Source organism: Amphiprion ocellaris, chromosome 19, assembly GCF_022539595.1.
Source record: "Amphiprion ocellaris isolate individual 3 ecotype Okinawa chromosome 19, ASM2253959v1, whole genome shotgun sequence".
NCBI classification, from domain to species: Eukaryota; Metazoa; Chordata; class Actinopteri; family Pomacentridae; genus Amphiprion; species Amphiprion ocellaris.
This window is the reverse complement of record NC_072784.1, coordinates 24,390,811-24,412,242: the sequence shown is the minus strand read 5'-3', so window position 1 is coordinate 24,412,242 and position 21,432 is coordinate 24,390,811. Positions and strand designations below refer to the sequence as shown.

Below are 21,432 nucleotides of genomic sequence, written 5' to 3'. Positions count from 1 at the left end.
TGATCATCTCCACCATAAAAGCTGGCTGCACACTCCACACCCTGCTAGATAGTAAACTCTGCTCATGCAGTCAGTTGTCTTGCCTTGCACCTTTTTTCACCATTGAAAAAGCCTTGCCTTGTCTAACCCTGTTTCTCTTGTCTAGCTCCGTTGACCCAGCTGCCCGGTCCCACCTGCTCTGTTCTCCCATCTCCTGCACTCCGGATCCAGCCCTGACCAGACCTCCCTCCCTCACCTTGGACCTGCCGCCTGCTCCTGGATCCCCTACTCGTCGTGGAGGATCTCTGCCTGCCGTGTGCCCCCCTCGGCTCTGGAAAACACCCCGCCTGTCGCCCCCCTGGAACGAGGCTCTCCTGCCCGCTCTCCGCCGACAACCTACCCCCACCACGGAGAACGCCAACCGGGCCGCCGGTTCCTGGTACAGTCACCCCCACCCTCTCCGTTTAGTTCAGTTACTCCAGACATCAGTTTTCCCACCCCGTCCAGCACTCCCTTAACCTCTGTTTTAAACAATAAAATCCACCTTTGTTCTTGCCTCAGTCCCTCGTCTGTGTGCTCTCTGCTCGGGTTCACCCCCCTTGCCGTGACTCTTTGAGGCCCAAAAAAATAAATAAAACAAAAATAATAATAATTCAATCTACCCTCGGTCAGTCACATGATCTACGTAGACATCCTTCACTGCTCTGAGGTGTCCAGACGTGCCCTGTAGCTCAGCGCTAGCACCGCTAGTCTAGAAACTGGAGACTCGGGTCTCCGGTTTCTAGGACTTCAACAACTGATGGTCCGGTGCATCTTTATTTACAGTCTATGGTCCAGTGAGGAGGTTTTGTAGTGGTATTCGTTTGTGCATGGTGTATTTTTGCAAGATGACTGACGAAGTGAAGTGAGCATCCTCTGTGTGCATCTGACTCTGCACACACCTCTCATAAGTTATAGCTGCTAGTTAACCACACAGCGTGCTGAGAGGATAAAATATGCCAGGCTCCTTTTTGTTTCTGTATGTTTCTTTTGTCATAGGCAAAGTGCATCAGAGAGATTTGACTGTCGGTGAGGTGCAGTGTGTTTCCTGTGTTTCTAGAGGCAATGAGGCACAGGTTATTTATTTCGCTAAAACTATGTACATGCATATTCACATAATTTTGGACTATTGCAGTATAAATACAATAACAATAATAATTAGAAGAATTTGAATTGTGATTTATGTGATATCTCATTTAAAGATATCAGTACTTGTTTATAACATTTGTATATATAGACAAATTAAATATAATATACATAAATATAAAATATATAACTTTTATAACTTTGCTGTCTTGTGCAAAGTGAATAGTCAAACTGAATAAAAGCACAAATACATTCAAATACATGATTTCTGTATCATTTAATTATTTTTGTTACTTTGTTATTAGCACTACGAATAATAAAGGGCAGATTGTGAATCAGCACCATGGAGCAAATCCGTAGCTACACAGTGCATGTCTTGAAAAGGTATGAAATTTAAAAGCAAGGACTCCAGGAAGAGCAGCCACAGTTAAACAGTCCAGTGTCTAATGGTGATCTAAATTCAACTTCAAAATAATAATAATAATTTGCCTTTATTTGTCACAAATACATTACAGCACTGTGTAATGTTGCTTTTCACTTCTACCAATCGGGGTCAGAGTGCAGGGTCAGCCATAGTACAGTGCCTCTGGAGCAGGAAGGGTTAAGGGCGTTGCTCAAGGGCCCGATGGTGGCCGCCTTGGGGTTTGAATCATTGACCTTCGGATCAGTAGTCCAGAGAGTTAACCGTTGCGCCACTGCTGTCCCCTCATACATTATCTTCCTATGTCCTAAATGAATGCACAGCTTGAATTATTGCTTTGTGGATACAGGCTGCAATATTCACAAGCCTCTGGTTAAGCGCTGCTGCAGAGTTCCCAAAAGAGAATGAGAAGGTCCCATCTCTGCAATTGCATGTCATGGAGGGGAAGGCTCGGACTATTGTCTATGCATTAGTACCAAACAGGAGTTCAAAGCACACAGCCTTCTTGGAATCTCAGGGTAGAGTCCTTGTAGAGATTCTGCCAGGTGACACTATATTTCTCCAGGGAGACTTCAACACTCACATAGGCAATAATGGAGAAACCTGGAGGGCCTGGCCAATCTGAAGAGTGGGCCAAGTTCAAAGCTTTGCAGAGCACAGCTGTTTGGAGCTCTGATAAGTAGGTCTTCAATACTTATAGTGGCGGAACCTAACGACCTGTTGGTCCACACCAGCATTGAAGGAAGCAGTCAGGCTAAAAATGGAGGCCTTTCAGGTTTTGTTGGCCCATGGGTCTCCTGAAGCAGCAGACAGATAGTGGGAAACCCAAGGTAGACAACAAGCTTGTCAGTGACAAAATGCTGGTGTGGCAGAGATTCACCCTGAGATGCTTAAGGTTCTGGACACTGCTGGGCTGTCATGGTTGATATGCCTCTTTTCTGATCTTGGTGATCCACCAGCCTCGATGGCGGTGGTATTCATTGACAGAGTCTCAAGGCATGGCTGAGGTGGATATCCAATTTGAGAACCCCAGGGTCACGTCACTGCTTTATGCATGTGACGTGATTTTGTTTGCTTAATCAGAACACCCCAGATGAAGCTTGCAGTAGGGTTGCTGCTTCTTTGTGTTGAAAGGAGCCAGTTGAGATGGCTTGGGCATCTGATTGGGATGCCCCCTGGGCAACTTCTTGTGTGCAAAATTCCATAATATACTTTAACTACCAATACTGGTCAAGCTCACCAATCATGTTATATGGAAATTGTGTAATCCAAACATATTTTTGCATAGTCATGAGACTGATATATACACTGCCTGGCCAAAAAAAAGTTGCCACCTGGATTTAACTAAGCAAATAGGTAAGAGCCTTCCACTGGATAATTACTGCAGTGATGAATACGTTTCAGCTGGCAACAACTTATTTAACCCTAGCTGATGCAGTGAGGACCTTCTCATTTCTTCAACAACCATGTTGGAAGACATATCCTGCGGTCATGGAAAGGATGTTAATCTGCCTCAGTAGGGTGAAATTATTGGCCTGCATCAAGCAAAGGAAACAACTAAGGAGATTTCTGAAATGACTAAAATCAGGTTATGAAACGTCCAACGCATTATTAAAACCTGAAGGATAGTGTTGAACCATCATCTTTGAGGAACAAATGTGGTCGGTCATGTGGTCTGATGAGTCCAGATTTACCCTGCTGCAAAATGATGGGCACGTCAGGATAAGAAGAGAGGCAAATGAAGTGATGCCCCATTATTCCTAGTGCCTACAAGCCTGTGGAGGTTGTGGTTATGATCTGGGGTTGGTCAGGTTCAGCAACGTTATGTTCCCAAAGAATGAGATCAGCTGAATACCTGAATATACTGAATGACCAGGTCACTCCATCAATGGAGTTTCCCTGATGGCACGGGCATATTCTGAGATGACAATGCCAGGATTCATGGGGCTCACATTATGATGAGTGATTCAGGGAGCATGAGACAACATTTTCACACATGGATTGGTTTCCACAGAATCCTGAAATCAGCCCAATCTTTGGGATGTGCTGGAGAAGACTGCGCAGCCGTCCGACTCTCCCATCATCAATATAAGATCTTGGTGAAAAATTAATGCATCTCTGGACAGAAATAAATGCTGTGACATTGCAGAAGCCACAGCGAATGCGTTCCATACTCAAAGTTAAAGGCAGTCCAACAAAATATTAGTGTGCGACTTTTTTTTTTAGTTGGGCAGTGTATCTTCTGTCTTAATAAATGGAAAGAAACTGAAAAAGATTAACCCCCCGACGCCTGAATTTATTTATAATTAAATAAAAAATATTTTTTGGTCTGTTTTTGCTTTCCAGCTGATGCTAAAATAAGTGGCAATTGTTAATTTATCTATTACACATAGAACACAGATACACTGATATATAATAATAACAGATATATAATAATTAGGTCCCACTCTGAACGGTCCTACGAGAAACCAGTGGGGGGAATGGATACGCTATCTCGGCGGCAGTCGAGTGAATGAACGTGGTATGTTGCGAATTCACGACAATAGGCCTCAAGAGGTTAAAAATCAAGAAAAATATTATTTTGACCAGGAGGCTGCTGAGAGAAACAGAAAGATAAACTTAAATGAAATGTTCTTTCCTTATGTATTGTTTTAGACTTGATGTTAGTGCTTGATGTGCTACTGTCAGCAATCTAGACTATCACTTGAGATGAGACACGGTTGTCTAAATGTGTAGTATAGATCCATATTAAAATGGACAAACTCACTATCGTTTAACTGTTCAATGTCCAAAAATATGTACATGTATATAGTAATTACATAATTTTGTTGGAATTATGGCAGGGTAAACTGGCACAATGATGATGAAAAACATCACGCTGCTCAGGTCTTTCTGGATAACTAAAGTTCAACATTTCAGTTTTTTCACAGAGGCCAATGGTAATTTCTGGAAAACATTAACAAAAAACTTGAGTCTCCAGCTATTACTTAGATTTACTTAGGCTTGTCATTTACAGTCAGAATAAATAAGATTGGTTTGAAGGACAAGATGAGTTGACCAAGTTAAAGTCCTTTTATGTATCTTTACTGATTACATCCATCTTTTTACAGATGCTTATGGAGCCCCCAGTTGACTATAGTGGGATTTTGCTTATCTGAAAAAAATTCTGAGGTGATACCTCACAGGACTTTTTCTATTTGTTTGGAGGATCAGTTCGTGTCCAGACACTACACTCATTCATAAAGGAATGATGATGTGACACTCGACAGTTTCATTTTGACCATTTGATTAAATAACCTATATCGTCAATAGTAAATGACAGTTTCAGAAATGTTTCATTAACATATCATCTCAGGAACTTAACCACTGCCGTTTCCCATTACCTGTTGCTGGGTGTTCCTGCTGTGTGGATGCCATAGGCGAAACTTGGAGCAGGGTTGGTACTGAGCTGGGGCCGAGCACTGGAGCTGGATCCACAGACAGGGCAGCAGGCAGGGAGGCTTGCAGCGGAGAATGGAGGGAATCTTTAAGCATAATTTGTGGTTTTAGGAGGTTGCTTGAGCTGCTGTCGGAGATCTCCTTTGTTTTCACTGACTTAGTCTTCATACAGGACACAGACGAGGAGCCACTCTGAGCTGCTGGATGCACCATTGAAAGCAACAGGAAGAAGACTGTGATACTTTTCTGTTTAACACTTTTACACTTATATGTAAATGCATGTAGTTGAAATTTTCATCTGGCATACTGCTGACACTGAACAAACACGTCAAGTACAAATACTGAAATAGATTTCAAGTCAGAATATTTCATTAGTTAAAAATGACAAAGTCGATTTTTAAAGTTAAAGTAAACTTTAATTGACTATACTAGCTCTGATATATGATCAATCAATCGGCAAACATTTGCCAGCCAGAGTGTTCAGAGACTCGGGTATTTTAGGTATTACATCCCCAGTAAAAAACAATTTAAAAGTACAGCTTCATACCAGTGATTTGTCTACACACCTGTAACCAACTCTGACTCACCTTTATCTAGGTTGGGGCCTTTCAGGGGGCCATGGTCAGGGGATTTCTCGAGGATCATTGAGCAAATCACAGTCTCAGTAACAAACTGAGTTCCACTAATGTCATTGCCCCCTTCCTCCTGAGCTGGGACCCCGTCCCCTTCTACTCCAGATCCTGCCTTATGGGGTGTTTCTAAGACCAAACAAAAAGAAGACAAATGGTATGACTTACTGGATTCTCAGAATTCACATTCACAAACAAAAGGTTTGACATAATAAGGGGCATTTGTAGGGCTGTCACATACATGCAACATTTCAACAAAGCCCATGCATAGGAGTCTCTCTGCTCGCCTTGATGTTGCACAGGCAGTGACCAAAGCATAGCCAACAATAAAACAGTCTTTTGCTGTGGTGGTGGGGGACTTCCATGGTCCTTTTTGCCCTGACCATGCTACTCCTTGTGTAGATGTCTTCGAGGATGGGGAGCACTGTGCTCATTGTATGCTCCATGGACCCTCTGCAGGGTTCTCCAGTCATGGCCAGAGCTATTCCCATACCACTGAGTGATGTCCCCAGTCAGTGCTCTCTCTACCACTCAGTACAAAATCTTCAAGACCTTTAAAGACCTTTAGAGAGACTGAACTTCCTCAGCTGTCTGAGGTGATAGAGACATTGCCTCACCATCTTCACTTCTTTGTCAATATGCATGGCCCATGACAGATCCTCAGCAATGTTCACCCTCTCCCCAAGTTTTCCATTCCTCGGTGCAGTGTAATTGCTCTGGTGGCTTCTCCTGAAGTCCACAGTCAGTTCCTTGGATTAGTTGATGTTCAGCAGCCGGTTGTTTGTCTGGCACCACTGTGGCAGGCTCTCAAGCTCCTCTGTGTATATATAGCTCATCATTGCTGCTGATGCATCTGACCATGACCATGTCTGCAAATTTCACAGTTGTGTTGGACCCATTTGTGGCCACACAGTTATGTGTGTACAGGGAGAAGAGCAGAGTCCAGAGGTTACATTCCTTTGGGCTCTGTTGCTGAGGATGCAGGGGCTGGAGATACGTCTGTCCACCCGAACCAGCTGGGTTCTCGTGTACAAGAAACGCAGGACCCAAGCACACGCAGAGAGGTGTACTGAACCTGACTAGATAGCTTGAAGTAAAGCTTGGTGTATTTAAGGCTGAATTAAAATTAACAAACAACAATCTCACCTAGTCCCCTTTCCATCTGTCCAGATGAGTGAGGATGGTGTCCAAAACTGGCAAGATGGCATCATCCGCTGACGTGTTCAGCTGGTAAGAAATTTGAAGTGGGTCCAGGGATTCAAACAGAAATTAACAGATGTGCTTGTTGATTAGTCTATTAAAAACTGTAGTGATTTCAGCAGGTTAGCGAGGCGTTCTTCTCACACTAAAATAGGCAGTTGGGGATAAGGCTGAAGTTGTAAGCAGCTGTGCATGTGTTGAAAGTGCTGTGAACAAATTTATTAATCCATGGCTTGTGGATCAGAGAAATACGAACGGTCACTATGGGAACCACCCCATGGCTTTCAGGTTGTCAACACTGCTGCAAACTTGTTCACACCACTAGCACTGGTTTGGAACATATTCCAATCCAGCCCTTTAGGCAGTCATTTAGAGAGTCCTGTAGTGTAGCCTGTAATTTGTTCACACCCCACCTAAACTGTTTCGTCATTATTACTCTCTCTAATGCCATTTTTTGTTTATATCTTAGCACAAGGAAACACAAACCGTGTTGTAGATCACTTTGAAGGGTGTGTAGCAGTGATCTAGCATGCTGCTCTCTGGTAAAATGCATAACATCATAATAAAAATTTGGCACACCTATTTTCTTTGTCTATGATATAAATTGCTTTACAAAAGCTGAAAAAAGTAATTTCTCAATGGTGTAACACTGGCAAACACATCCAAAATAATTCAGTACAACCGACAAGGGCTGAATGATTATGGCCAAAACAATAATCAGGATTATTTTGAGCAATATAAAGATCTCTGTTATTTATCACTAATTTTCATTTATTTTGCATTGTCACATTTTAATAGAGTGCTGCTTATACTTCCATGTTGTACAACATTCCTGCTAATATACAAACCAGCACCAAAATAAGACGTTAAACAATCTTCACCTGAATTCAGAGCGTCACCTGGAAACTACATATAAATTTGCCACTTTGAAAATTGGCAGTCATGATGAGAGCATTTGGATGTTGAATTTGGAGCAGACACAGTATATCTAGTAATGCCAATAATGCAGTGTTGTTATCTGCTTGTCATGGGATGTAAATATCTGAAAATAAAAGCTGAAATGTTGATCTCTTGTCTCATATTCATCATTTGATGTTAAACCCAAATGTTTTCAGTTTCAAGCAAAAATAAAGGAATTGGCCCCACTATTCCAATACTTTTGGAGGGGAGTGTAAAAATAGATGCTTTCTACCTTTCTGTTCCCCCAAACTGGAAAAAAATTCTTCTTCTTGAATGCAATCATGTCTTCTGAGGATACACCATGAATGGTGTGGTTACAAATGTTCAAAATCTGCAAGTTCTTCAACTTAGTCATCTAGCATCCATCCTTTCATGGTGTGAAAGCCTAGCAATGCTGAGATTCTTCTGTGTAACACAGATTTAGAAATGGAAGACAAACATATTGTTGCTGTTTATAGTCATCTATAGTACTGCTATTGAGCCAAATCATAGGACTACCTGGTAAGTTGTGCAAGTATGTATCTATTACTTGATGTCAGCTATGTCCAAGTTAAATGAATCAGACAGTTCTCAATACATGTTTTCAAACCAAGTTTAGGGAAACAGAGATTGGTGTTTTTAACAAACTACTGAATGTACTTTTAAACCATGAGCATTTTAAGAAATGGTTGACCCTCATGTCTAAACCTGACCAACCAAACCAACAATAGCAATGAGTACTAGCCAACCAGCAGCAAAGAAAGGTGGTTCATGCCTGTAACGTCCTTTGAAAAAAAGTGCAGTACAGTGGATTCACTGATACATATGTGAAAAAAGGTGAATATGCCCCCAACTAATGTCTTTTCACTTGTACCAAACCTGAAATTAGAAAAACCTCAGATTTAACCTGGGATGAACCTATACATAAAATTACTTGAAACTAAACCTATATAATCGCCTCAGTTGAACCTGTCAATTCAAGTACACCAATAGTTAACCTGCTCACCCTGTAAACTAATTCACACATGCAAGCCTTGACACAAAATTGCCTGAAACCACTATTCCCACCTACACTGAGTCTGTAAAGAGAGCACTTGTCTTTCTAGATTTTCCTACTAAGCATGGTTCCTTCCCTTCAAAGATTGCTGCACCAGCAGGAGCTGATGCTTAAGTTTCATAAACTGATCATACACTGATAAAATCACTGTTGTGGTGTTTTCATGTTTTAGCTATATATTATTTAATGACTGAATGTGATTATAATGCAGACTTGCTTGATAAAGTTTGCATATCAGTGATCACCATATGCCTGCTTTTGTTGTTGTTAGTTGTGATATTGCATTTTGGTGCGGTGTAGATATGCTCAATCAAAACTTTCCTACCACATAATAATACTGTATCATGGATAATAATAAATGCAGACACAATGCTCTTGATGATATGAATAAAAAAACTGACAACTTAGCACTTTTGTTAGCTCTTACAAAGAGAAAATAAAACATTTGCTTAACTGAGAAAATGAAGAGTATTCATTCGCAAGAAAGGTTTGAAACTAACTAAATGAAATGAATTTATGTAGTTCAACCTGTATTTTAAAACTCCATGCAAACCATTTTCTGAATGTGGACCAAACCAATTATTTCAAGTTGTCTGAAATTCAAAATAATTGTTTGTAACTTTACTTACATAATGTACATAATCATTAATTTAACCTAAAATGTCTACTTCATGCAAACCATTTTTAAAGTTTAAGCAAACTGAATATAACAATAATTAATAATAATCAGTTTTTTTAACTATACATTTGAAACAGATCATCAAACATGTATTTCTTCTGAACTCCAGACACATTGATGTCATTAACAAAGAAATGCTGGAGCTGCTCCTTTGATGGTAGTAATACTGTTTTTTTTTACATGATGTACCATGCAAATTGCATATTACAAAATCTTCAAGTTCAAAAAATCTAAGAAATTACACACTCTTTTGAGAGAATATTTTTTATTAAAGATATTTCATCCAAAAAGGATCTCTATACCTGTTTATCAATTTCCCCTAGTTAATCCATTCCTTTCAGTCTTATTTAGAAAAGTTTTACAATTTAGAAGTTGCAGCAAAGACTTTAGTAAAAGCATGTAAAAGATGTTCTATTGTCTCTGTCTAACATATACTCTGCTGGTTCCACAACACTGAAGTATTTTCTGTAGCATGCGTTCAGTTTCCAAGTGGCTCAGCTGCTAGGCCAAGTTGTCCACTGTTTTCAGAGTTGGTGGTTCAATGCTCGCCCCCATCTGCATGCCAGAGTGTACTTAAGCAAGACACTGAACCTGAAGTTGCTCCCGATAGCATGGCAGCTCTGCCACCATTGGTGTGTGACTGGGTGAAAGGAAAGTAAAGTGCTAGTTTTCACTGCGGTAGAAAGCCAATAGAAGTGCAGACCATTTAACAAGTGTTTCCAATGTATGTTTTCTCATTTTGTCATCACAGAAAGCTGTATAAAGTATTGCTTTGTATGAGAAACCAGCAAACATGCAACTAAAGAATTCATGCTTTTTATATCTTGTGTCTAGTGTGTCGAAAATTGTCAGTATTGTTAGAAAGTAGATGGTTTTCATATATCTTGCTGTGAACATTGTTCAGGGATTTACTTAGATGGGTAAGTACTAGGGCTGGCCCGAATAACAGTTTCTGGGGTCTGGATATTTGGCCCCGATTAATGACGGATATCCGAATATTCGGATCTCAAAATAAATATCCAGATACCACCGTCACGGCCGAATATTCGGATATTTGGGTCCAGCCCTAGTAAGTAGTACTTCCATTGTTTTGCATGGGCATGGGCAATTCTCTTAGGTCAACCCCACCCGCCCATAATGTTGCTTATCATGTTTATAGTGTTTCATAATTTCAGGTCTTCTTGAATATGTGTTCCTACAGTCCTTGCATTTCCGTATCTGTAAATAATTGATGAAACATAAAATACACGAGTGATACAGGAGATACGCTTAGTTTACTGAGCAGATCATGCCTTAAGTGTTCGGTTATCATTTACATGCTGCTCAACTTGTCAGAGCTGATTAATACATTTTTTTGGTCCCCCAGTTAAGATGTCTGTGTAGTTTCTCATTCATCCAGGTCATGGTTATCCAAAGTTGTTTAAATCAATCCAACTGGACTTTAAGAAGGTTCCTTGAAGACGTTTCACCTCTCATCCAAGAGGCTTCTTCAGTTCTGGTGGTGGTTGATGTTGCCTCGGCTTATAACCTCTGTGAGGTGTGGTCAGTGTTAACATTCCGACGACCATTGCCAAGGCCCACCTGGCTCCTCAAAGATGGTCATTGGGAGCCAGGGAGTGACACAAAGGGGGTCGTTGAAATGCGAGTTTCACCGAGCCCTTGTATGCTAATGGTGGTCGTTAGCATGAGCCACCTCACCTGAGTCATTCTGCCGAGTAGTTCTTTTGGGGAGTTTTGAAAGGACCTGATTGTAAATCGGCGAAAGATGATGTCGCAGACCACCCCCCCTGTTCACAGATGGCTTCTCCACTTTGACATGGATGCTTCTTTCACTCCTCTCTCAAACCATCTGTCCTCCCTGTCCAAAATCTGAACATTGGTGTCCTGAAATGAGTGTCCCTCTTCCTTGAGGTGAAGGAAGACCGCCGAATCCTGTCCTGAGGAATTGGCTCTTCTGTGTTGAGCCATACACTTGTTAAGTGGCTGTTTGGTTTCCCCTATGTAGAGATCTGAGCATTCCTCACTGCATTTAACTGCATACACCAGGTTGCTCTTCTGACTGTGTGGTGTGGGGTCTTTTGGGTGGACCAGTCTTTGTCTGAGTGTGTTATTTGGCTTAAAAAAGACAGGGATCTGGTGTTTGTTGAAGATCCTCCTCAGTTTTTCGGACAGTCCAGACACATACGGGATCACTATGTTGTTTTGCCTGTTCTCCTTCTCTTCAGTTCTCACTGGGTTGTTCTCCTTTCTGGAGAACTGTAGAGAAGGAGAACAGGCGAAACAACATAGTGATCACTCCCTGGCTCCCAACAACTATCGCTGAGGAGCCAGACGGGCCTTGGCAATGGTCGTCGGAATGTGAATAACACTGACCACACCTCACAGAGGTTATAAGCTGAGGCAACATCAACCACCACCAGAACTGAAGAAGCCTCTTGGATGAGAGGTGAAACGTCTTCAAGGAACCTTCTTAAAGTCCAGTTGGATTGATTTAAACAACTTTGGATCCCCCAGTTAAGAAGGTGGCCAGACTTCCAGCTTTAGTTTGAGGGTATTTACATCCTAATCAGGTGAATTGTGTAGGAATTACAGCATCTTTTATATGTGCCCTCCAGCTTTTTATGGGACCAAAAGTAACTGGACAAACTAACATAATCATAACTCAAATTGCCACTTTTAATGTTTGGTTGCAAATCATTTGCAGTCAATGAAAGCCCGAAATCTGGAACCCATAGCCATTACGACACTCTGGGTTTCACGCCTCTATTTTTAATTGGAGGCATGAAGTCGGACTTCTCTGTCACCAAGGAGCTCTTGGATGTAGCTGCCACACATAGGACCACAACTAAACAGGACATTTTTGATGCAATGGAGAAATCCTTAAGTAAAGATGAATTACCGTGGAAAAAGTTGGGGGACTAACTATCAATAGTGCACCTGCAATGTGTGGAGGAAAAACAGGCTTTGTGGACTTTTGAAGGAGAAAATGCAAAACGGTAACTGTAAAATATCTCTGATAACGTACCTCTGCATTATCCATCAAGAAGCTCTGTTTCTAAAGGCTCTGGAGCTGGATGGTATCTAGTGACTTGTGGCAGTCATGAAAACAGTGAACTTGATTCGGGCGCATGGCATGAATCACTGCCAGTTCCAGCTGTTCTCGCAGGAGGTGGGCTTGGAGCATGCAGACATGCTGTACCATACAGAAGTGAAGTGGTTGAGTTGGAGAAAGTCCTCAAATGATGTTTGAGCTAAGGGAAGAAAAGGAAAGCCCTTGTCTGACCTGTCAGCTCCAAACTGGTTGTATGACTTTGCTATGTTGTGTGACATGACCGAGCATCTCGCACGACTGAATCAGAAGTTGCAGAAATGCAAACAAGTCATCATGCAAATGTCTGACATGATCACAGCTTTCCAGCGTAAGCTTGACCTGTGGAAGTGCCACGCATCAACCAAAACAGGACAACCTTGCCCACTTTTCTGTTTGTCAGAGCAGCTCATCCTTAGTTCTGTGTTTTTTCATGTGCTCAGTTGGCAACCAAACTGAACAGATTAATGAATGAGTTTGGCAGTTCTTTGACTTTAAAGCACAGCGAACAGGCTTTGTCATAATTGCCAATCCTTTCACTAGTGACATTTGCAGTGCACCACATTACCTTCAGATGGCGTTAAGAGCGATAGTGGCCTGAGAGCAAAGTTCTTGGATGCTGCAGTCGGAGATTTTTACCGTCTCCTGCCCCCTGGTTTGATGCCACAGTTCCGACTACATGCTGCCCGTGTTCTGTCCGTGTTTGGGAGGCCTCAGTGTGAACAGATGTTTTCAATAATGAATCTAAACAAGACCAAGCGCAGATCACGCATCACAGATGACAGCCTCCTCGCTGTTTTATGGATTGCCTCAGTACAAGACCTAAAACCAGACATCGACACACTGGCTGCAGCAAAACAGTGTCAGACATCCAGCCCGAAAACACATAGGTAAGAATTTTTAAAAACCAAAATTAAAAATATAATAGAATGTTTTTCAACCATGAATAAGAACAGTTAAATATGTGTGTGACTTAATGATTGTGTTTGCATTTTGTTTAGTGTTTGTTATTTTCAGAACATGATCAATGGATAAGGATTGTGTCTCAGGATAAGGAGGGATCTATTTGGTATGTTTAAGGACAGCATCCCCTCATCAACTTCACCCAAACTTGGCAAATATAGTTGTGAACTGAGACAACCCTTATTATGTTATTTTGAGTTAATTACTCCGCCAAGGAATGCAGCAGAGTTATGTGACAATCGATGTATGTTTGTCCTTCTGTTAATCTGTGAATCTGTCTGTGCACAACATTACTCAAAAACGGACTAATGGATTTAAATGAAATTTTCAGGGAAGGTCAGAAATGACACAAGGACCACCTCATTAGATTTTGGCGGTGATGCGGCTTATAGTCTGGATCCATGGATTTGTTAAAGATTTCTGTGTCATTGCGAGATAGCTTCACAGCATCACTGTAACTATGACAACAAGTGAACGCTACATCAGCTGCCTGCTAACGATCACATGATTGCGATCCTACCACAAATCGACCGCTGCGGACTTATCAGAAATGATACAAGAAACAATTGAGTAAATTGTGTGGCTGTTTCTAAGTCCCATCAACTCCTGCCGCCTGCTATATATTTAGGTCATGCCATTTGGTATCCATACATAACATACACATGCATGACACCGCTCAGCGCAACGTAATTTTTTATTAAAGATTTCCTCCATTGTAAATGATACAAAGACTGAGCAGCCTTGGCGGAGCACTGTGCTCTCTGAGTGGTTTTCTTGTTACATACTGTATACCGTACTTTCCGGACTATAAGCCGTGACTTTTTTCTAATGCTTTGAACCCTGCGGCTTATACAACAATGCGGCTAATGTATAGATTTTTACGGGCGAGCTTCATCAATACATTTAGCCTCGTCACATCAGAATGAAATTACTGAACAGGTCACAGTGGACCAATGAAACTGTTCAAATGAAATCAAATGCACTCACACTAAATTCTTCAAATCAGTCATTTTGCGTTTCATGCACACACCCTCATCATGGAAAACACACGAAGAAATGCATATGATGCAGCTTTTAAAGTTAAAGGTAATCGATCTGCCTGTAGAAGAAGGAAATAGAGCTGCTGTACGTAAGCTTGGCATCAATTAATCAATGGTCAGATGTTGGAGTCGGCAGCGTGAAGAACTGACTCAGTGCATTTTACTGCTGTGTTACTGCCGTGTTACAGGCACTGTTCGAAAAAAAGCATTTAATTAAAAGTTTTAAACAAATCTTTCTGTGTAAATATCTCATGTTACAATGCGGACACCTGCGGCTTATAGTCAGGTGCGGCTTTTATATGTACAAAATTTTTTTCTTTTTAAATTTAGTGGGTTATATGGCTTATATTCAAATACGCTCCGGAATAGTCCAGAAATTACAGTACCATTTTGTTTGTGCAGCAATGTATTCACTGTGTTTACAGGTTTATGTGTTCATGCAGACAAATGTTTACTGTAATTACACCATCTCTCATTAGTAGGGTGTACTCCCTCTGCAAGGCTTTGTGCCAGATTTGTTCTTGTAAAATGCTACAACTGTCACCCATGTTCTTAGCAGCTTAGAATTGTCGATTGTATTGTATTTCTGCACCACTCGACTGTGACAAAAAAAATTTTGAAAAAAGTTGATGTCTGAGAGTTGAAATAAACTTGAATTAAAATAGAATAACATCAAAGTATTGACTAATACTACAGTTAAAGAAAACGTTCAATTGCTGCTCAGGTTATGGTGTGTCTGATCTTCAATGTCAGAACTTTCTGTCAGCATACAGGACTCTCTTATGATGACTCACTAGCAGTGCCAAAAGAAGGATGTCACATTGTGCCGTACATATGACAAGACAAGATAAAACTTTAACCCCAAAGAAAATTCTCTTGCTACATAAGTCACAGTCACAGAACCACAGTGATTAGGTGATAGTGCTCTCCCCTCCTCTGGTTCTGACTCTCTCTCCTTCTAGGTGTGTGTGATACAGAGGCTGGCCGCAGCTGTTGCTGATTCTAATCAGCTCATTGAGTGCAAGTGGGAGTCGTTAACCTGGCATGCTGGCATCCTTAAAACTGGAGGAGATGCTTCAGTAGACACCGGACCGTCTCCTAACTAACATGCTGACTCCTGCATGCTTTTGCTGTTGTCATTTCTGGATTTGGATCTTCCCTGGGCTGTGGTTCTGTGGTCTTTGTGGGACTTTTGGAGTTTCCAAGGATTCTGGAGTCCATTTAGTCCGCCTTCCCTTTAGGGGGAGTCTAGTCTGTTATGCTACTTGCATACTCATAGTTCTGCTTCCGGTTTCTGAGTACCGGATCGTTAGTAGATTGTTTTTGTTCTGGGTGTTTCTGCAAATAAATGTTACTAAACGTTCACTTGCCTGCCTTCTTATTTCCTGCATTTGACCCTCTGTACCCGCCGTAATAGTACGGTCCGGCCAACATGAGCTCATCGGGGAATGAGATTGTGGTCGATGGAGCTGCCAGTATTACGATCGAGCAGGCTATTGTTAATCAAAATTCTGCGTTAGGTCAACATGAGGAGATGCTACGCAGCCTCATTAGTAGTAATACCGCATTGTACAATCAGCCCTCCACTTTAACTGAACGAGTGACTCGTTTAGCTCGTCATTCTTCTCTTCCGGCTCCGGTAGTAGTTCCGGCACCTATTGTAAATCAGGTCGTGCCGGTTAAGGAACCTCATGTTCCTTTGCCTGAACGGTATAGTGGGGATTTTGGATCATGTCAGTCGTTCTTAACCCAGGTTTCTCTACTCTTTAAACTACAGCCTATTAAGAATAGCTGCTGCCTTGCAAAAGCTAATACGGGATCTTAAGAAAACAAACAGCCTCAGTCATATGCTTCAGATCAAGCTAAAATTGCTTTTCTTATCGGGTTATCTGGTGCAGCTAGGGACTGGGGAACAGGGGTGTGGGGACAGCAGAGCCCCACATGTAACTCTTATACTGTTTTTGTTGCCGAGATGAAGATTTTCGACCATCCGGTTCGTGGCAGAGACGCTGCGGACAGAATTCTGTCTACAACCCAAGGAACTCAAAGTGTTGCTGAATATGCCATGGAGTTTCGGATGCTGGCCTCAGAGATAAGATGGAACAATGAGGCTCTCCGTGGTGTGTTTTATAAAGGCCTACAAGACGTGTTGAAAGATGAGCTAGCTCTGAGGGATGAGGCCGCTTCTTTGGATGAGTGTATTGACCTGGCCATTCGACTGGATAACCGGCTGAGAGAGTGCCGTCAAGAGAAAAGGAACTGAGGAGTTAGCGGAGCTTCTGGAGTCTCTGCTAGTCCTCTAGAACCAGCACTGAGGACTGAATTATCTGAGCCTGAACTCATGCAGTTGGGCCAAGCAATCCGTGGAGGAGAAGGAGCACAGAAGAGCTACTCGGCGTTGCCTTTATTGTGGCAAACCTGGCATTACATTGCTGTATGCCCAAGGCGTCACCCAAAAGGGTCGGCTCCCCAGTAAATGGAGAAATATTGGTGAGCCGAACTTTGACTTCTTCCCCTCAATGTTTTCTGCTTCTTACCACCTTATGTTGGAGGACTGAATCACTCCTGGTGTCTGCTTTGGTGGATTCAGGAGCAGAGGAGTGTTTGCTGCATAGCAATTTAGTTTGCCAACTAGGTATTCCTACAGTCCATTTAGCCCAACCATTAGTGGCCTGGGCTTTAAATGGCCTTCGTTTAGCTCAGGTTTCTAGTAAGACGGTGCCTGTTGATTTAGTGATTGCTGGAAACCACTGTGAGAAGATAAACTTTTGTGTCCTGGATCATTCTGAACCTCCTGTTTTAGGTTATCCTTGGTTGCAGCTTCATAGCCCGCATCTGGATTGGAAGAAGGGAGAGATTGTGGCATGGAGTACCGATTGTCATCAGAGATGTCTTCAGTCTGCTCAGACTCCAGTGTCTTCTGAGGCTCCCTCTCCTCCGGAACAGGTAAATTTGGATTCCGTTTCTACACAGTATCATGATTTGGCTCCAGACTTTAGCAAGGACCGTGCCCTTTTGTTATCACCACATCGGGCCCTATGACTGTACCACTGAACTGCGTCAAGGAGCGACATATCCCTCCAGTCAACTGTACAGTCTGTCAAAACCTGAACAGGAGGCTATGGAAAATTACATCCGGGATTCGCTGGCAGCAAGTATCATACGTCCCTCTTCATCTCCGTTAGGAGCAGGACTTTTTTTGTGGACAAAAAGGATAAGCCTTCATGACCTTGTATTGACTTTAGTGGTCTCAATGATATCACTATCAAGAACTCTTATCCATTGCCCCTGATTAATTCTGCGTTTACACCTCTACAGGGAGCACAAGTCTTTACCAAGCTGGATTTAAGAAACGCATATCATCTGATCAGGATTCGACAGGGTGATGAGTGGAAGACTGCCTTTAACACCCTTTTAGGACATTTTGAATATCTGGTTATGCCTTTTGGTCTGACTAATGCGCCTGCGGTTTTTCAGAACCTGATTAATGATGTGTTATTATTATTATTATTATTATTATTATTATTATTATTATTATTATTATTATTATTATTATTATTATTATTATTATTATCAGTTTATTTATAAAGGGATCATGTACAATATTAAACATAAATGTTTCCATTTGATGTATTGCACCAGAGTTAGCTTTAAGCTAATTTCCATCTGCAATCCCATTGCTTGATATGCTTGGTAGATTTGTTTTTATCTGGATGACATTTTGATTTTTTCTAAGGACTTGGAGGAACATGTGGGACATGTGCGGATGGTACTGGAATGTCTGCCCATAACAAGCTATTTGTAAAAGCTGAAAAATGTGAGTTCCATGTCTCTACAGTGTCGTTCCTGGGATGTATCATCTCCCCTGGTCAAGTGGAAATGGATCCAGAGAAACTGTCGGCTGTCCGGGATTTGCCTACGCCGAGTAACCATAAGCAATTGCACCGATTTCTAGGTTTTGCTAACTTTTACCATAGGTTCATCAGGAAATATAATAAAGTAACTGCCCCTTTGATGTCGCTAACCTCTACTATTAAGAATTTTCAGTGGACTCAGGAGGCTGAGGCTGCCTTTGTGGAGCTGAAGAACCGGTTTATTTCTGCCCCAGTCCTAACTCAACCGGATTCTTCACTGCAGTTTGTGGTAGAGGTTGACTCTTCAGATGTTGGTGTTGGAGCAGTTCTGTCTCAGAGATCGCCTAAAGATCAGAATCAGATCAGGACATAATGCTCTCCCCTCCTCCGGTTCTGGCTCTCTCTCCTTCTAGGTGTGTGTGTGACACAGAGGCTGGCTGCAGCTGTTGCTGATTCTAATCAGCTCATTGAGTGCAGGTGGGAGTCGTTAACCTGGCATGCTGGCATCCTTAAAACTGGAGGAGATGCTTCAGTAGATGCCGGACTGTCTCCTAACTAACATGCTGACTCCCGCCTGCTTTTGCTGTCATCGTTTCTGGATGTGGGTCTTCTCTGGGCTGTGGTTCTGTGGTCTTAATGGGACTTCTGGAGTTTCCAAGGGAGGATACCTGCTGCCAGCCATTGGAAACACCTGCCACACCACCGAGGACACCTTTCTGTATATCTGGAAGCCTCTCCCAGTCTACTTGCCTGAGATGCCATTATTCCATCAAGAGGCTTGGAACATCAAAAACTGAATGTGTCTTTTGAGACTGGACGATGAGGTTTTCCTGATCCGGTTCTTCGGAGAGTCAGTCAAGTTCTCACCCTAGTTTCACCAGGTAATAAGAGTCTGTAGTTACTGATTATCTGTGCTTGATTATTTGCTAAGGTTAAAGCTTGGTTCAGTGGGCTTCTTGTTTTGGGATTATTGCAGTCTAGGATTCTTGATATTTTCTCCTGGGGTTATTTTGTTTTCCTACCTTGGTGTTAACAAACGTGGGTTAACCTTTTGTTTAGTTATATGCTTAGCTCTTGTGCTTAGTCCGCCTTCCCTTTAGGGGGAGTCTAGTCTGTTATGCTACTTGCGTACTCATAGTTCTGCTTCTGGTTTCTGAGTACCGGATCAGTAGTAGTTTGTTTTTGTTCTGGGTGTTTCTGCAAATAAATCTTGTTAAACCGTTCACTCGCCTGCCTTCTTATTTCCTGCATTTGAGCTGTAACAACATATTGCTCAGAACAAACAAAATTACATTAACAATGCCAAAAAGAAAAGCAATAAAATATAAGCATGATCTGCACATGATATTGTGATAGTGCACAAACTGTTGAGAAGTAATATTGCAAATGATATCAATATTAATCTTCAGATCAAAGTTGGTGATGTATAAGCTGTCATTCCAGTGTAAGGGGCAGGAGTTATACAGTTTGATAGCCACTGGTAGAAAATATGTCCTGTGGCCTTCTTTTGTTGGACTTCAGTGATCTCAGTCTATGGCTGAAGATGCTCTAATGTGTCACGAGCCTGGGAATGAGAGGTGATGCCCATAATACTAAGTAGCTTTTATCAACATCATCCTCTCTGACACCTCCACCAAAGACTCCAGCTTCACTCCTAGGATAGAGCCAGCTTTCCTAATGAGCATGTTGAGTCTGTTAGCATCATCGGGTTTTAAGGAAGGGAGACATGCTTGGACAACATTCTCAGTTCTCAGGTGGTTTGTGATTTTGATGCCAGAAAACCACCTCCAGTTCAGCTTCCTAGGATGGACCTACTTTTAGCATTGTGTATTCTCTGTTCTTAGTATTCAGATGTTCCATTTCTTACCTCTGACTCATTTCTGTTGTTGTTAGATAGATGATGGCCGTACCAGTTGTACAAACAGAATGTAAAAATATTATACAGGAATTAAGTGATGGATAATTCCTTGTCACCACTTTCTCGGGTGAAAGTATTTCCCAATTTTGCATCGAAAGGGTCTTTGACAGGGAACAGCTGGGACTGCCCAACCAGAGATGCACCCAGAAGCAAAATTTAACTCCTGTAATAGATGTGAACGGCTGTTACACCTTACATATATTCATTAGACATTAAGACCCCCAAATGTGTGTTGAGGAAAGTAGGTTACATTCACCCCTGTTAATTACACATATAAAGGAAGCACAAACTCTGTCTAGCTTTAAATTATCCATTGTCAGCATTCAAAGATGACAATACTCAATAAAAAAATTCTATAATTTTTGTTTTTCATTACATGTAATATTAAAAAAAGGCTTTTAAGGAGTTATACATTCTGTATAATTGCCAATGTATTCCTGTATAATTCCAACATGTACATGTTGTTGTACATTAAAAATTACATTAATTTCAATATTTACCCCCCAGAAAAGAACATGAAATGGATTCATTGAAAAATGCAGTATGCAACCACAATATAAAAATAATACTTTATACATATACACTTCCCTCCAAAAGTATTGGAACAGTGAGGCCAATTCCTTTATTTTTACTGTAGACTGAAAACATTTGGCTTTGACATTAAACGATGAATATGAGATAATGGATTTCAGCTTTTATTTCCAGGTATTTACATATGGATCTGATACGCAACTTAGAAGAGAGCACCTTTTGTATGAACCCACCCATTTTTCATGTGAGCAAAAGTATTGGAACATGTGACTGACAGGTGTGTTTTGTTGCTCTGGTGTGTCCTATTACATTGATTATTGAAACAATAAATAGCGCTCAATGTCTACATTCCGCTTCAGATTTGGGTTTTGCCTGTGCAAACTGCATCTATAGTTAGAGGTGTAACCAACATGAAAACCAGAGCGCTGTCTATGTGTGGAAAACAAGCAATTGTGAATTTGAGAGATGATGGAAAATCAATCAGCCATTTTGCATAAGCATTGGCCAAAGCCAGTACAACCATTTGGAATGTCCTGAAAAAGAAAGAAACCTGGTGTACTAACTAACTAAA

The 21,432-nt window shown here is 41.5% G+C and overlaps 1 protein-coding gene across 5 annotated transcripts in view; it reads right to left on the bottom strand.

Annotated features, from left to right (window-relative positions):
- The window catches only part of nbr1b (NBR1 autophagy cargo receptor b), a 184,892-nt gene that overhangs the window by 24,647 nt on the left and 138,813 nt on the right, over positions 1-21,432 (bottom strand). For 4 of the 5 annotated variants that reach the window (XM_055005231.1, XM_055005227.1, XM_055005229.1 and 1 more), the window contains 2 exons: positions 5,551-5,721; positions 4,909-5,163 (listed from right to left, as the gene is read on the bottom strand). In XM_055005231.1, the coding sequence (XP_054861206.1) occupies positions 4,909-5,163; positions 5,551-5,721 (426 nt within the window). The remainder of the gene's footprint in view (positions 1-4,908; positions 5,164-5,550; positions 5,722-21,432) is intronic. The other variant, XM_055005228.1, reaches the window with a different exon arrangement.